At 37.8% G+C, this 17,105-nt stretch overlaps 1 protein-coding gene across 1 annotated transcript in view; it reads right to left on the bottom strand.

Moving 5' to 3' along the window:
* FGD4 (FYVE, RhoGEF and PH domain containing 4) overlaps window positions 1-16,759 on the bottom strand; it is an 84,582-nt gene extending 67,823 nt beyond the window's left edge. The window contains exons 1-2 of the mRNA XM_006874756.1: window positions 16,612-16,759; window positions 1,959-2,142 (exon numbers count right to left, since the gene is read on the bottom strand). Of these exons, the coding sequence (XP_006874818.1) occupies window positions 1,959-2,050 (92 nt within the window). The 5' untranslated portion in view covers window positions 2,051-2,142; window positions 16,612-16,759. The remainder of the gene's footprint in view (window positions 1-1,958; window positions 2,143-16,611) is intronic.
* Between the last annotated feature and the right edge of the window lie 346 nt (window positions 16,760-17,105).

Raw genomic sequence — 17,105 nt, 5'->3', positions numbered from 1 at the left:
GGATGAACCTCTGAAACTACAGCCCTGAGAGATCATCTTAAAACTAAACAGTAGCTTGGCTTATCTGGTCAATATAAACATGTCTGACTTGAGTACTGTGCTCTTTTAAGATCTATCTATATGGAATCAAACTGACAACAACAACTCAAAAGATCAGATAGGACCCTTAAGGGGTAATGAGTTATGTTAATGGGGAAGGAACATCTCTCACAACACAACACTAAGTGCTTGAATTGTAAATGCAGAAATGGCTTGAGTTGTAAATGCAGATATATGTTTTTCTGTGTACAGCCTCAACAATAAAAGGAATATAAAAAGGTAAATTAGATCAGCTTATTGTATACATTTTCTATATATAGAGAAGGAGGAACCCGAAGAAGTACAGAATGAGTTATGAAAATGGTGGGCATTAGAGCACACACCCTTTTAAATCTGGGGTTCAGACTCTGGCATATGCCTATTGATAGGGTGCAAGGGTCCAGACCCTTTTATTAATCATTTTGGTAAAGATTGCTGTATTTTAAGTTAGCCAAGGTCTCATAAATTCTACTTCATCAGGGGCAATCTTTAAGTTTAAATATGTATGACCAAAACTCCCACAAATGATTGGAAATGAAGAAAAGCTTCTGTATTACTTTTCCCTAGAACTGGTAGCATAGTGGTTATGAATTAGGCTGCTAACCAAGATCAGTAGCTCAAAACTGCTGGAGAAAGATGAGGCTTTCTGTTCCCATAATTTCAGGTTTGGTGTGAGACAGAACCAACTCCATGGCACACCACCACCACCACCACCAGAACTTGTTACTAAATTGTTGTTGTTAAGTGCCATCAAGTCAGTTCCTAATCATAGTGACCCTGTACAGGGTTTCCAAGGAGTGCCTGGTGATTTTGAACTGCTGATCCTGTGGTTCAATCTGATCTTGCAGTCCAGTGCATTAACCCATAGCATCACACCAGGACTCCTGTTACTAAATATCAACCTATTAAACCAGGGATACTGTAGCTTCATGGCTGGTCACAATTTTCAAAAGGTCAGGTTAAAAAAAAAATTCTGAAAGTGTTCCCATGAACTACTATGATCCATTTCACAAATAATAAATTCTATAAATACTCCAATGGGAATCCATTCTAAATTATTACACTGAAATGAATGGAAATATTTGGTTCCAAGGATGAACATGCTATATAATTCTGTTTAACTGTACAAAGACTTTTAGTACCTAATAAAATTAAATCCTCTAGATAAAATTCTATTTAAATCAGTAATGGAAAGTTTTTCTGTCAAAGAAAGTGTAACAACAACAACAACAACAAAACATTTGAAGGTCAGATAAATAGAGAAACAGCTTATGCTGTTCTATCTAAAATGAGAAATAGGCATATTCCATCTACTTAAAAAAAATCAGGAATAAAGAATACAAAACTGTGACTAATTGACTAATAAATATTTTACTATTGGTACTAAAGCTACTAGAAGGTAGGGGGATGGAGAGAGGGGAACAAGAGACAGAATGGGTATAGAAGACCCACAGAGATTAAATCGGTCATAAAGAAGAGAGAGCCACAGCACTGGGACAATCCAACAAGAGTCACATACACAAACAGGCAGAGTGAGAAACAGAAATAGAAAACCTCCCCACTCCAATCCGGAGAGGTACACAATCACATAGAGCAACATACACAGAATGACATACACAGAGAGGAAAAGAGAGCAAAACACAAAGAAAGCACATATGCAGAAAAGAATACAATATGATTTAAAAAACCCTGCTGGCATAGAGTTCTGCACATAAGTAAAATATATTAAGAGATCATTCATATTAGGGCAAGATTAAGTAATTTTAAAAAAATTAACTCTTTTTTAGAGGCCTACCAACCCTAACAGTATAAGAGATTCTGTTTTTTATTTTAAAGATCTATGACTCTATCATCTGCTCCCAGTGTAAATGAACTCTTACCTGCCTCCTTCAAAGCGACTGATGAGATCTGATACCTTACTGGGTTTTTCTTTTGAGACACAAGAAGCAGAGGCAGGTTTAACTTCCTCCATCCTTGGTTTTGCACTAGGTAAAGCTTTATGCCTGGGGGTTTGGTGTATATTGGACGAAGGTGAATTCTGCAGATGTAATGGCTTTGGAGGCACTGTAGAAAAAGAATAGAATCAGTATTTCACTGATGTTTTGGTTCTTTAACAGTAAAATTCGGGTTGTAAAAATCTTTCCCATTATCAAACTTCTGTAGTGGGGGTCTCTCAAATTTGCACTGAACCTTGACTAAGGGATATCATGATCTTGGACATGTGTTCTTTGTCCTGTGAAAATTTCGTCTCCAAGATATAAGTGGTTCTTTTCCTGGTAAATATGGCATTATTAAACACTTTGGGATCTATAAACAACTGTTGCATTCTCAATTCTATTTAATAATAGCAGTTATTCCTCTCAACAGGGAGACTTTACTAAATTTGAAACTAAATTTTAGTGATAGATTTGCTATCCAGAAAAATAGACATTTTAATAACACAGTGATAATGAATATACCAGACTCTAAAGCAACTAAGTTAAACATAAAGCCAACAAAACAACAAACAAACAAAGTAAAATGTTGCATTCAGCAAAACTGTTTTCATTTAACAAAAAGCATCTTATCCAATTTGCTCCTAGATGAAATTTCATACTTTACAGTCCTCTAAGGGAGTTCTAGTGTGGCGCTGTGGGTTAATGCACGAGATTGCAAAGTTGGTTTGAACTGTAAGGTTGGTTGTTCAAGCTCACAAGTCGCTCCTTGGAAACCCTCTAGAGGGTCGCTATGGGTCGGAACCAACTTGAAGGCACTTAACAACAACAACAACAAAGCAAAAAGTCTACTCTGATTTCATGACTCCCACTGAAAGATGAGGAGTAAGGAGCTCTGGTAGAGTAGTGGTTACGAATCGGGCTGTGAACCTTAAGGTGAGCGGTTCAAAACTACCAGCCGCTCCGTGGGAGAAAGATGAGGCTTTCTACTCCCGTAAAGATTTACACCCTTGGAAACCCTGTACAGGGTCGCTATGGGTCAGAACCGACTCGATGGCACTTAACAACAACAACAACGCTACCAGAGCTCGTCCAGTGCTTATCCTACAGTGCCACACCAGGGCCCAAAGGCAGAATTTTGTTGTTGTTAAGTATCAATGAGTTGGTTCTGAATCTTAGCGACCCTGCTTAGGGTTTCCAAGGCTTTAAATCTTTGCGGGAGCAGAAACCTCATCCTTCTTCCACAGAGCGCCTGGTGAATTCAAACCAGGGACCTTGTGGTTCACAGTCCAATGTTTATCACATGGAGCCATCGTGCTCCCAAAGTAAGAATGCAAATGCTTTATTACTGTCATTTACTATACTATGTAGTTGGTTTGTATCAATAAATCAATTGTTTATTAATATTATACAAACAGATCATTGTGCTGTAGTTTTGTACATTACTAGATATTAAAAGCTACAGAAAAAGAGAAAATATTACAAATGTTTACTTAATATAGGAATTATTTCAGTTTTGAAAACTAGTATCACTTTTCTCTAAGAGATACATTTTAGGTAAAAGATAATAACTTATATACTCTTCCACAATCAATTTTAACAGATCAAATAGAGCATTCCTCTTTTATTTTTAATCCTTCATCTACTTTCTTGGAATAAGGTTGGGAAATCATGTCTCTTCCTACTTATATGTCCCTTTACCCTAGCTGGTTATCCTGGCTTTCAGTTATCTCTTATATACCCAGCTAGCTCTTTTCCACATGGATCTGGTGAAAGAGGATGGGAAATGATGGTGATAGGATTTTATGATTCCATTGTGAGTAACTGTTAGGATTCATTGTGACTGTCACAAGTGTAATTGTAGAAGATGTTTAACTAAAAGAGGGGAGTAGTTAATCTTTCATTTCAGGAACAGAGGATCCCAGGACCATCAAGAAGAAAGAGCATGAGTGGAGTGTGAGATCCTACCCTAGAAAAATGGCGGCAGCAGAGATGGTGGCAAAGGTAACAGCATGGAGTGATAGAGAGGCTGTGGATTCTAGGCCTATGGACTGAGAAAGGCTGTGTACCTGTGGGCAGTAGGCTGCCTTGCAAAATGTGTCCTTTAGACACTAAAATGAATGTATATTTTTGTTTTGTATGTGTACATCAAATATTTTTGCTTTGCTGATTTGTCAAAAATAAGATGTAAAAGGCCAGACACTGGGAGGAAGCAGGATAACTATTGTTGCAAGGAGGGCATTGTAATCATTTAGAAGAAACAAAATGCATGACTGGTTGAAATATATATACAATAAACCAGGTATACAAAATAGAATGCAATAAAAATATAATAGAAAGAAAGGGAAAACTAATAAAAACTCAGCTAGCTGACAGTTGCCTGATACTCACTGGTCTAGATTTCATCATTTCTATGTCCATTATCAATTTATCCCAGAGAAGAAAAAAATCTCACAATGAATGTAAAAGTGCAGAATTAGTTTAATTTACTTTCTACACAAACAGAAAAATAATACCAATGAAAAAATAATACGTCCCTTTTAATGAAAATGCTATTAAGACCCAAGATATACAGGGGGGACAGTTAAATCATTAACATCCACTGGGAAGAAAGGGGTTTATGCAAGTCTGAGATTTGTTCATTTTAAGGAAAATTTTCCTGTTTAGTATAATAATATGTAAGGTAGTAAACAAGGATAATCCATTTCCTTTTGCTTTTTATAAACATTTAGATTAGTTTCAACATTCCTAACTTGAAAAGAAAGAAGCATGTTCTTGTAATTTTTTTTTATAAAATAAGTCATCCATCTAACTAGAATTTACTCATTGAACATTATTCCTGATCTCTATGTGTCAGACATTGTGCTAGATAGTCAAAAAATTAAAATCAATGATGTCTCAACCTGTCATTTCTCAGGGTACTCCCCTGACTTTCTCAAACTATGTTTTGCTTCTCTTAAACTGTTTCCCAACTCTGTATATAATTTCGTCAAAGTGGTATGTTAATGTATTGCATAAAATTATTAAATAATAAATGTATTATAAGATTTTTTTTCACCACAAAATTGGAGTTCCATGAGGATATGAAACTTGTGACTTGATCACAAGTATATTTAGTTACTACTTGAAGTATTCAGTAATTATGGGCTGTTGAGTCACATTTATTGAAAAGTTGTTCAAACAAAACAAAGGAACACTGAATGGTTGAAAATTAGAAAAGGTGTGTGCTAGGGTTGTATTATTTCACCATATTTATTCAATCTGTATGCTGAGTAAATAATCCAAGAAGTTGGATTACATAAAGAAAAATACGGCATCAAGATTGGAGGAAAACTCATTAACAACCTGTGACATGCAGATGCTGCAACCTTGCTTGCTGAAAGCGAAGTCTAAAAATATTGATGAAGATCAGAGACCAGAGACTTCGGTATGCGTAGCACCTCAATGTAAAGGAAACAAAATCCTCACCATTGGACCAATAAACAACATGCATATAAATGGTGAAAAGACAGACATTGTCAAAGACTTCATTTTGCTCAGATGAACCATCAACATTCATGGAAGTGACAGTCAAAAAATCAAAAAATGTATTGCCTTAGGCAGACCTGCTGCACAAAACACCAACCACATACTGTAGTAAATGACAATAATGAAGTGTTTGTCTTCTGACTTTGGGAGCACAAAATGTTCAAGAGCAAAGATGCCAGTTTGAGGACTAAGGTGCACTTGACCCAAGCAATGATACTATTAACAACCTGATATGTGTGTGAAAGTTGAACGATGAATATGGAAGACCACAGAAGAACTGATGCATGTGAGTTATGGTGTTGAAGGAAAGTTTTGAGGACAACACTATGAGTTAATGTGCTAGACTGCAAGGTCAGTGGTTCAAGCTCACTAGCTGCTTTTCAGAAACCCTATACAGGGTTGCTATGAGTCAGAACCAACTTGATGGCACATAACAATAACAACAACAACAGAATGTCAAAAGAATATATCAATCTGTGTTGGAAGAATTATAGCCAGAATGCTCCTCAGAAGTCAGTATGACCAGCAGTAATGGGCTCAAATGTAGCAACAATTGTGAAATTGGCACAGGACCAGGCAGTGTTTCATTTTGTTGTGAATAGGGTCACTACAAGTCAGTACTGACTCATGGCACCTAACAACAACAGCATCAAGGAGCTTATATCCCAGTGTGGAGACAGCTTAGTGATGGCGATAAAGAGGGGCATTGGGTACACAAGTATTTTAGAAGCATAGATGTTTTATTGTTGTTGTTGTTGTTGTTAAGTGCCGTTGAGTCGATTCCGACCCATAGCGACCCTGTACAGGGTTTCCGAGGCACCGTCAAGTCAGTTCCAACTCATAGTGACCCTGTATAGGGTTTCCAATGAGCAGATGGTGAGCTTGAACTGCTAACCTTGCGGTTCAAACCAACTTCGCAGTCTCACACAATAACCCACAGTGCCACACCAGGACTCCAGCATAGAGGTAGCTATGGGAAATTATTTCATACATAGGAGATAATCCAGATGTATAGCAAATCAGTAAATGTTATATACATTTTTTTAAAAAGCGTGCAAATGATAAATAATCTCAAGATGGTTTGGTGGTGGTGGTGTGCCATGGAGTCAGTTCCGACTCACCGAGACCCTGTAAAAGGTTTCCGAAGCTGTAAATCTTTACGAGAGCAGAAAGCCTCCTCTTTCTCCAATAACAGCTGGTAGTTTCAAACTGCTGACTTTGAGGTTAGCAGCCCAATTCATAATCACTATGCTGCCAGAGTTCCTTCAAGATGCTGTAAGAATAGCTAAAGTAGCGTAGTGGTTACGGATCGGGCTGCGAACCTTAAGGTCAGCGGTTCGAAACTATCAGCCGCTCCGCGGGAGAAAGATGAGGCTTTCTACTCCCGTAAAGATTTACACCCTCGGAAACCCTGTACAGGGTCGCTATGGGTCGGACCCGACTCGATGGCACTTAACAACAACAACAACAGAGGATATTTTTGCCCCTTTGTTTCTTAACTGCTTATTGGCATTCAAAAGCAGTGCATACTTTAGTCAAAAGATGCAACGGCTAGTAAAAAAAATTATTCTTCCAGCTCTCAAAGATAAGCAGCACCAATAACCACTGTAGAATTCAAGGGAAATATATCTTACAATGGTAGAAGCAAAATTCCAAAATAAAACCCAGATCTCATGTTTCAACTCAAAACGTTATATCCAAAAACCTAGAAATCAACACCGCAAATGACTGAAACAGAATGTCTTTTTATGGCTACATTCCTGAGAAGCTACACAAACTGTATTGACCTGTATATCTCTAAGAACTCATCCTTTTCCATTTCTTTAAGTATTCACTAGGGTTTTACTACAAAGACTGATCTTCTAATATCTCATCCGCTGCCCAAACAGCAGCTGCCTCTAAGGATAAGTTTCCCCAGCCTCAAATTCCTCACTCACCATTTTTGATCTTTTGTATTATGGAGGCAGGATTTTCAAATGTTCTCTGGGCATCGTCTTCTAAGTGTTCTATTAGTATCTCCTGTTCATTATGTCTAAAATTCAACTTATCATTTCCTTCCCTTACAAACCAGCACTTCCTTCTGAACCTCTCCTTCCTTATTTCTATTAATGGTAACACCATTCTGCATTCATTTCACTACCAAGCATTCATAATCTACGCACTAGTGTTCTCAGCTCTATGCATAGACGTCTCTTGCTCATATATAGATTCACAATCCAAAATAGCAAACTCCTCCCACCACTGACATTGTTGTTGTTAAGTGCTGTCAATTCAATGACCCTGTGTAGGGTTTCCGAGGAGTGGCTGGTGACTTTGAATCACCGACTTTGCGATTCAAACTGCCCTTGCAGTCTAGTGCTTATTCTACAGTGCTACACCAGGATTCCAACGAACAGTACTCCCCCCTTTGCTGTTGTTAAGTGTTGTCGAGTTGGTTCTGACCCACAGTGACCCTGTGTAGGGTTTCTGAGAGCCGGCTGGTGGGTTTGAACTTCTGCCTTTATACAATTATTTTACAAGGCCTAACTGATTGTACTATATACTATCTGCCAAATTGAGTCCCCTCTCCTACCTTCACAAAGTTACCACTCTGTGGCCCTATCACCTCTCACATATCTCTGGTACTGATGTTTTAATTAAAAACTCTGTATCCAAAACAAATATCAAAAATGAAAGACCAATAGTGAATTTTTATGCAGGAGCTTTAAAAAGTTCATGTAAAATGGCATTAAAAGATAATTCTGTTTTTCCATGAACCTTTGAAGCTCCATCTGTAGGTTTATGTGTATTTAAATAATGGATTTTTCAGTTATTTATGATATATACGGACATGGAAAATACAACACTGATCAATTGCTATTGTGTCAAAAATAATTTTGGCACTGCACAATACGCTGCAAGATCAGTTTCAACCAAAGGTCAGGGGTTCAAATTCACCAGTCAGTCACGTAAACCCTATACAAGGTCACTATGAGTTGGAATTGAGTCGATGGCACTTAACAACAACAGGCTCAGTGAGGGAGCATGATGGCTCTTTAGGATAAACACTAGACAGAAAAATCTCAAGGTCTGTGGTTCAAGTCCACCAGTTGTTTTGAAGGAGAAAGGCGAGGTTTTCTACTCCTACAAAGAACTACTGCTATGTGTCATTGAATCATTTCCAACTCATAGAGACCCTGCATAGGGTTACTAATGAGCAGTTGGTGGGTTTGAACTGCCAACCTTGTGGCTTGCAGTCCGATTACAGCCTCAGAAATCATACAGGATCAATATAAGTTGGAACTGACTCGATGACACTTAACAACAAGGGTCAGTGGGAAGATAAATTAACAATGTCTGGCCTAGATGCAAAATGGAAGACCATTTACCATTATTACTTTAAAATAATTATAACAGCTATCAACCCTTTCAAATATAAGGGGATTTCAAAACATTTGTGGTAAGATGGAATGAAAAGATACTGGAATTTTTCCAGTAACTATCTGAAGTCCCTTCACATGATGTATGACGTATACTCCTTAGAAGCAAGGATGGCAAGACATCATCTCTTGTACTTCAGACATGTTATCAGGAGGGACCAATCCCTGGAGAAGGAAATCATGCTTGGTAAAGTGGAGGGTCAGGGAAAAAGAGGAAGATCTTCAATAAGATGGATTTACAGTAACAATGGGCTCAAACTAACAATTGTGAGAAAGATGCAGCACCGAGCACTGTTTCCTTCTGTTGTACATTGGGTCACTATGAGTCAGAACCAACTCAATGTCACCTAACAACAACAACATATGATACATAATTGAGAGCAAATGTGATCATATATTGGAAAGGACCTGAAAAAAGTAATCTACCTTCTTACACATAAATATTATCCAAATTGTAAATCTATACTAACCCCTCCCACCACCCCAATTTAAATAAAATCTAGTGCTAGTCCTGGTATGGCACTGTAAGATAAGCAATGGATTTCTGTTAATCACAAGGTTGGCTGTTCAAACCCACTAGCTGCTCCTGGGAAACCCTACACAGGGTTGCTATGAGTTGGAGTTGACTCTGTGGCACTTAGGAACATAGACATAAAGTATCAATGCTTAAAATGATGTTTCTCCACCAAACTGAGTTCTACAATAGGGAACTATTTATAAAGGAGACAAACATTGTAGTCAATATCCTAAAACCATAGTTTTAATATTGGTAGAAGAGAGTAATACCAATAAACAACATCCATATCAATGGAGAAAAGATTGAAGTTGTCAAGGGCTTCAATTTGCTTGGATCAACCATTAATACTCATGGAAGCAGCAGGCAAGAAATCAAATGACACATTGCATTGGGCAAATCTGCTGCACAAGACCTCCTAAAAGTGTTGAAAAGTAAAGATGTCAGTTTGAGGACTAAGGTGCGCACCTGATGCAAGCCATGGTATTTTCAATAACCTCATATGCAAGTGAAAGTTGGACCGTGGATAAGGAAGACTGTAAAAGAATCAAAGCATCTGAGTTCGATGTTGGAGGAAAATATTAAAGTACCATGAATAGCCAAAAGAACAAACAAAGTTGTACTGGAAGAAGTACAGCCTGAATACTACTTGGAAGCCGGGATGGTCAGACTTTGTCTCTTATATTTCAGCCATATTATCAGGAGGGACCAGTCATTCACTGGAGAAGGATATCATGTTTGGTAAAGTGAAGGGTCAGAGAAAAAGAGGAAGACCCCCAGTGAGATGGATTGGCATTGTGGCAGTAGTGATGGGCTCAGGCGTAGCAACAATTGTGAAGTTGGCCCAGGACTGGGCACGGGCACTGTTTTGTTCTGTTGTATATAGGATCGCTATGAGTTGGTGCTGACTCGCTGGCACCTAACAGCAACAACAAATTAGAAACTAACACCCCTTATGGCACAAATGGTTTGTGCTCAGCTACTGACCTAAACTTTAAAGGTTAGAACTCATCTAACAGCACCAAACAAGAATGTCCTGGTAATCTGCTTCCATAAAGATCATAGCCAAGAAAGCCCTATGGAGCACTTCTCTGTAACACACGGGTCACGCTAGTTATAAACAATCTGATGGCAATGGACTTTGTTAATTTTTATTTCATTTGTTGTTGTGGTTGTTTATTAAAGACTATGAAAAGGGAAAAAACCTAAAGTGTTAATCACTGTTTTTGTTTTCTACGATTTCAATCAATATATTTAATTTTTTTCTTTCTCTCAATATTATATTGACTCTGTTGTTATTGTTTGTTGTTGTTAAGTACCATCGAGTTGGTTCTGACTCATAATGACCCTGTTGACTCTGGAAATCGGTATTTTGACATTTGCAATGTGAACACTCATACATTTTGGATGGGAGTATAAGTTGATAAAACCACATTAGAGAATTTGGTATTTTAAAAATATATTTATATCCTAAAGAGATTCTTAAAGAACTCTGGTGGCATACTAATTAAGCACTCAGATGATAAACCAAAAGGTCATTGGTTCAAACCCAGAAGTCACTCCATGGGAGAAAGATGTGGCAGTCTGCTTTCATAAGGTAACCTCAGAAATCCTATTGGGCAGTTCCACTCTTTGCGGCATGTCACTTTGAGCAGCAATCATGTTGACAGCACGATGTTTAGAGAAATTCTTATACATCTGAGGGATTTTTGTTTGCACATTTTTCATGAATTCAACAAATATTAACTAAGTATCTGTTAAGTTAAGGCACTTGAGTATGATAAGCAGACACGTTGCCAACAAATGTCTGACTCACAGTGACCTCTGTAGGATTTACATGGCTGTAAATCTTTAAGTGACAGAAAATCTCATCTTTCTTCTGTGGAGCAACTGGTAGGTTTGAACTTCTGACCTTGTGCTTAGCAGTTCAGTGTTTCTCCTATAGCGCTCCTAGGGATCCTTTTTTAAAAGTTTTTATTGTGAACTGATTGATAGTTTACATGGGAGAACAAGGGTTTTACACTCATTGTTTCACTGAATGATTACAATCCCCTCCGCGCACCATTATTCAATAATATTTGCTTCTATTCCCTCTGGGTTTTTTTGTTTGTTTTTTTAGATGTACACAAAAACACTCAGGAATATATAATCATTTAAACAACCAAAGGGCACATTCTGCAAGCCTGGCTCCTGGCTGCAAACACACAGCCTTTCTCTTTCCATGAGTCTACAGTCCTCAGCTGCTCTATTTCTCCATGTCCTCATCTCTGCCTCCATCTCCGGATAGAGTCTCACACTCTGTTTGTGCTCTTCTCCCTTGATAGTCGTAGGGTTTTCTGTTCCTGGTCTGTAAGATTAACTACCACCTTCTTAACGAACAGAAAGAAAGATAATTTATAAAAACATAGCTAATAAGTAAATATTGCATCAGAAGATGGCAGGTGGTAGAGGGAGAAAAAAGAACAAGTCAAGGGGATCCTGAATGGATAAGCTTGGGTCTGCTAACCGCTATGTCAGTAGATCAAACCTACCAGCTATTCTGTGGTAGAAAGGTGAGGTTTTCTGCTCCTTTAAGATATACAGCCTGGAAAACCATATACAGAATTTCTATGAATCGGATGGATTCAATGGTACCTAACAACAACAACAACATCAATGGGGATCCAAATTGTGGGAGTGCGGAGGAGGGTCAGGTTGCAGCACTAAATAGAAATTTTAAAGTGGGACTCTTTAAGGTATCTGAGGAAGATTACTTTACCAGGTATTGGGAAAATTAAATATTCAGAAGTTGGGAGGTCAATGACTGAATCAGAATGAGCAAGGGGCCATAACAAGTGTTGAGTTCAGAGTGTAAAGTCTTGTGGGCCATTGGAAGGACTTAACTGAAACCACTGAAGAATCTGAGCAGAGGAGTGAAATCACATGATTTAAAGTTCAATAGCATTGCTCTGGTTAATGCTGACGAAACTCTAAGGGGAGAAAGGAACAGGGAGAACAGTTAGGAGGTTACTGCCAAAATCCAAGTGAGAGATATGGTGCTTAGAAGAAGGTAGTGAGAAATAGTTGGATTTCATACCAATGGAAATCATAGGGAGTAATACTTTAAATGTGGATTTCCTGACTGATTAAACGTGAGGTATGAAAGTAAGGAGAGTCAAGGATTACCTTGAGATCTGTGTCCTAAAAGACTAAAAGGAAGGAACTGTCATAAATTGGCATCATGGGTAGAACACATTCTGAAGAGAAGATCAGGAGTTCAATGTCAAGTAGGTTTAAGATACGTATGTGATCATAAATCAAACATGCTTTCCCATAGCCAATTTTGAAAAAAGCATGTAGAACAAAACAATTTTATTAAAAAATCTCCAATCTGTACAAAATGATCACTGAGAATGAAAAGAGAAACTAGCTGCCAGTTTGTGTCTTGAAATTATCAGATTTAAATTCCTCTTATTTTGATTAGTATGAAAAAGCAAAAACTGGCTATATATTAATGCTTTTTAATTTGTAGCTCTATAAAGAGCTGGTGATTATACAAGGATTGCTTTGCTTTGAAAGCAAAGAACATACATAGGTTTGAGTGCTCTAAAGTTATATAAATTATTTAAACAACAAATAATATGGTCTTACGGTTTCAAATTCATGAAAAAAAAAGAATAAGAACACTTAGGTTTAATGACTAAGAAGTGACTATATGTTATTAAGATATGGAGAGTATTGCAGATCAAGGTTCCTAAGAGTAAAAAAACTATTAGCTTTAATTGTTAAGGAAGCTATTTTAAGTTATGGCTAACATGGCAGGAAATAGGCCAATATTAAATGTGGTGAACGAAAACAAAGACTTATGTTTGAAGTTGCTCGGTAATTTATTTGTGTGGACTGACTGGTAGGATTGGTATGAAGTGAATAAGCCATTGTTTCCTAAAGCCTGAGAGCATTTTCTAAAAAAAACGGAGGCAAAATAAACGATAACTATGGAACAAAACTATTTCAGAATCGACATTTTTTTATTATAGATTCATATGCAAAATTATCAACTCTCTGGTTTAAATTTTAGCTCTTTCCCCTTTTAAAACTATAATTCTGCAAAAATATTTAATTTTGTTGTTGTTTTTGTTAACTGCTGTCGAATTGGTTCTGAATCATAGCAATCCTGTATAGGATTTCCACCAGAGAAGACTCTGGTGGGTTTGAATTACTGACCTTGCAGTTAGCAGTTCAGTGCTTATCCTACAAAACTACACCAGGACTCAATATTATTAATATTGTTGTTCTGTGCCATTGAGTCAGTTGTGATTCCTAGAGAAACTGTACAGGGTTTCCAAGGAGCAGCTAGTGGGTTTGAACCACCAACCTTGTGGTTAGCATTCCAGCGCTGATCCGACAGCACCATTCCCGGATTCCTGTTAGTTGATGACTAATAAGAACACATATATAAACCTTACATTGTTCCAGATACATTACTACATTATCACAACAAATAAAAATAGTAAACACGGTCTCTCTTTTTAAAATCACCAGAATTGTAATTATGCTCTTGTTACCTCACCATATTAGGGAAGTGGGGAGAGGGGACACACAAGGCGTAATTACGTATTCACTTTAGGATCTAGATCAGGGCTTCTTATTAACATTTTAAGTAAGATAATTCTTTGCTGCTGAGGGCTGTCCTGTGAATTGCAGAATGTGGCAGAAATCTACTCAACAAATTTTACTGAAAGCCTGCTATGTATTGGAGATGTAGTATTTGCAAAAGGCAGAAAAAAGATGGAGTAAAATATATTGTAGATTAGATTGCTGCAAATGAGAAAAAAATCAAGTAGGGATGGGAGAATATGAAATGTCAGGATTGACGGTGGGGTTGAAGTTTTATCTAGAGGAGTCAGAGAAGGTCCAAATGAGTGAAAGTATTCTGGAAAGTAGTAGATACATCTGTGTGATTTATTTAATACTGGGAAAATTTCCTGTAATTTTACAAAATCTTATCAAGATAGGAAGTAAATATACTTTTAAAGATGTGTTTACCAATGCAATGGTGTTGTTATGTTGTTGTTGTTATGTGCCATCGAGTCGGTTCTGACCCATAGCGACCCTGTATAGGGTTTCCGAGGGTGTAAATCTTTACGGGAGTAGAAAGCCTCATCTTTCTCCCGCGGTGCAGCTGGTAGTTTCGAACCGCTGACCTTAAGGTTCGCAGCCCGATTCGTAACCACTATGCTACCAGAGCTACAAAAAAATGAGATCAAATAGTGTCTCCCTACAAAATGGGATTAATTTGGCTCAATGACACTCAGGAAGGTCTTTGCTAACATTCATCTGACTACACTAGCTATGAAAAATAATGAAGTACAGCAACACATTTTCAAAACAGGCTTTTAAAATAATGAGATTCTTGCTTTTGATTTGGGCAATTACATTAACTTAAATTCCTTTTCTATATTTCCATCTCATATTTGACCATTGTCAACTGAGGTGTAATGAGCAAGATGGAATTTTGTTATTTTGCAAGTAAAATGCTTAAGTCATGCTAAAAAAAAAATCCTATATTTATATCCATGTCAGTGTTGTAGGAAATAGTACTGGCCACAGAAAAGGTTATGAGTGTTTGAATGGGCAACTCATCTGAGGGAGCGCAGTGGCTCTGAAGGAAAAGTACTGGATTGAGAACTACAAGGTCAGTGGTTTGAGTCCACCAGCCACTCTGAGAGAGGGGAGGCTTTCTGCTCCTGAAAAGATTTACAGCCTCAGTAACTCTATATAGGGTTGCTAGGAGTCCTGGTGTGGTGCTGTGGGCTAATGCGGTAGACTGCAAAGTTGCTTGAACTGCAAGGTTGGTGGTTCAAGCTCACCAGCCACTCCTTGGAAACCCTATACAGGGTCGCTATGGGTCAGAATTGACTAGATGGCACTTAACAACAATGAGTCAGAAGCCACTCACCAGTACTAAACAACAACTCATTTGCAAATCATTTGACCTTGCTTAAGTCAGACCAATGACAGACAATGCTGTATCCTCACTACTCAATAAAAGTTGCATGTCAGGTAAAGTTGTTAAGTGCCATTGAGTTGAGTCAGTTCCGACCCATAGTGACCCTGTACAAGGTTTCTGAGGAGCAGCTGATGAGCTTGAACCACCGACCTTGTGGTTCAAACTGACTTTACAATCCAGTACATTAACCCACAGCACCACACGACCTGTTATAAAGATCACTTTCAGAAATCCTTAAAACGTAAGGGCTTCAAGGAATAAAACCTGTTCTTTTATAATACATTTCCTGAAAGTTACTGGAGGTTGGGGTTGGGGGGCAAGAATAGCAGACCAAAATGAAAAGAAATTGATTTTCCCAAAGTACAATCATTTTGAAAATGCCCAATACTGTTTTCTGGTTGGATGCCCAACATTCATTATAAATAAAAATTCATTAGGAAGAAACGCCATTAAACAACCATGTAGTTTTAGCTTCTGTGTTACATTTCAAAAGGCCATGCTCTCTATCATCAAAATTACAATTTTTCTCAAAGTTATGGCCAGAGGTCACTAGAAATTTCTTTGTAAAAGAAAACAGTCACTGAACAATGACATTATTTAAGGCTTTCCATCATTTTTTTCCTTTTCCACGTTTAGGAATTCAGTGGCCAATTCCTCTCTTTTATTTGGAGTGGATGATTTTAAGAGTTCAATTCCTTAATATTATAAAAGCAAGTTCCTGATAAGATAAAATATATTTAGTGCTGTTTTAGAATTATCTGATTCACAGGTTCTTTGGCATCTAGCAAGTCATAATGATTTTTGATAGTAGTTCCAAACACTCATTTACTTGTTACCCATCGATTATGCACAGATTAATTCAGGCTCTGTGTTAGGTTAAGAATAAAGTGTGACCAGATCATCATGTCCCCTTTAGGGGACATGTAAACAATTTTCACAACATGAAAAGAAAAATCTAGAGAAATATAAGGTTTTTCAGGAGTAGAGCAAATGCTTAACTCTGCCTGGAAAAGTTCATAGATTTACTTCTCTCTGAAAATAAATTTACCCAATCCTCTATATTAAAACTATTCTGTAGTGGCCATCATTCTAGGTAGCCTTCATGTTGAACAAGAACCCACTCTGACCATAAACCCACAACAAGCATACCTTGTGGCTTTGGACTTGCAGCTGAGTGTTTTGCTGGCGTTTTTCCATTTATTCCCTGAGCCTCTTCATCAGATACATTCTGGTCAACCAGTGTGGTTGCGCTGCTTGTTGAGCAAGGTGGAACTATAATGATCTTTGGACAGATACTGCTGCCTGTAGGAATTCAAAAAGAAAGGGCAGGTAAATACAGAGAGGTAGTACAATTCTTATCTCGAGTTAAATTTCAGCACAGAAATGTTTTCCCCATATGCACTGGCCTTGACAAGTTGTCTTGGGAAAGATTTCATTCCACATGCTTTAGAAAGCCCATAAAAGCATAATGCATGCTGACGGGAAGAGTGTTACATGCATACCCCTATCTTTGCAAGGCCACAAAAAGAGCAGGCTGCAGCTGCTATGTTGTATGTAGGGACAGGAGAGGACTGGAGGGCCCCAGCAGTAATCCATTAAAAGCGTTCCTTCTAGCTTTCAATTAAAAAGCAACTCAAAAGAAT

This window comes from Chrysochloris asiatica, unplaced genomic scaffold (assembly GCF_000296735.1).
Source record: "Chrysochloris asiatica unplaced genomic scaffold, ChrAsi1.0 scaffold00299, whole genome shotgun sequence".
In the NCBI taxonomy this organism is placed as follows: Eukaryota; Metazoa; Chordata; class Mammalia; order Afrosoricida; family Chrysochloridae; genus Chrysochloris; species Chrysochloris asiatica.
Note: the sequence above shows the minus strand (reverse complement) of the source record. Positions and strands in the feature narration are given on the sequence as shown.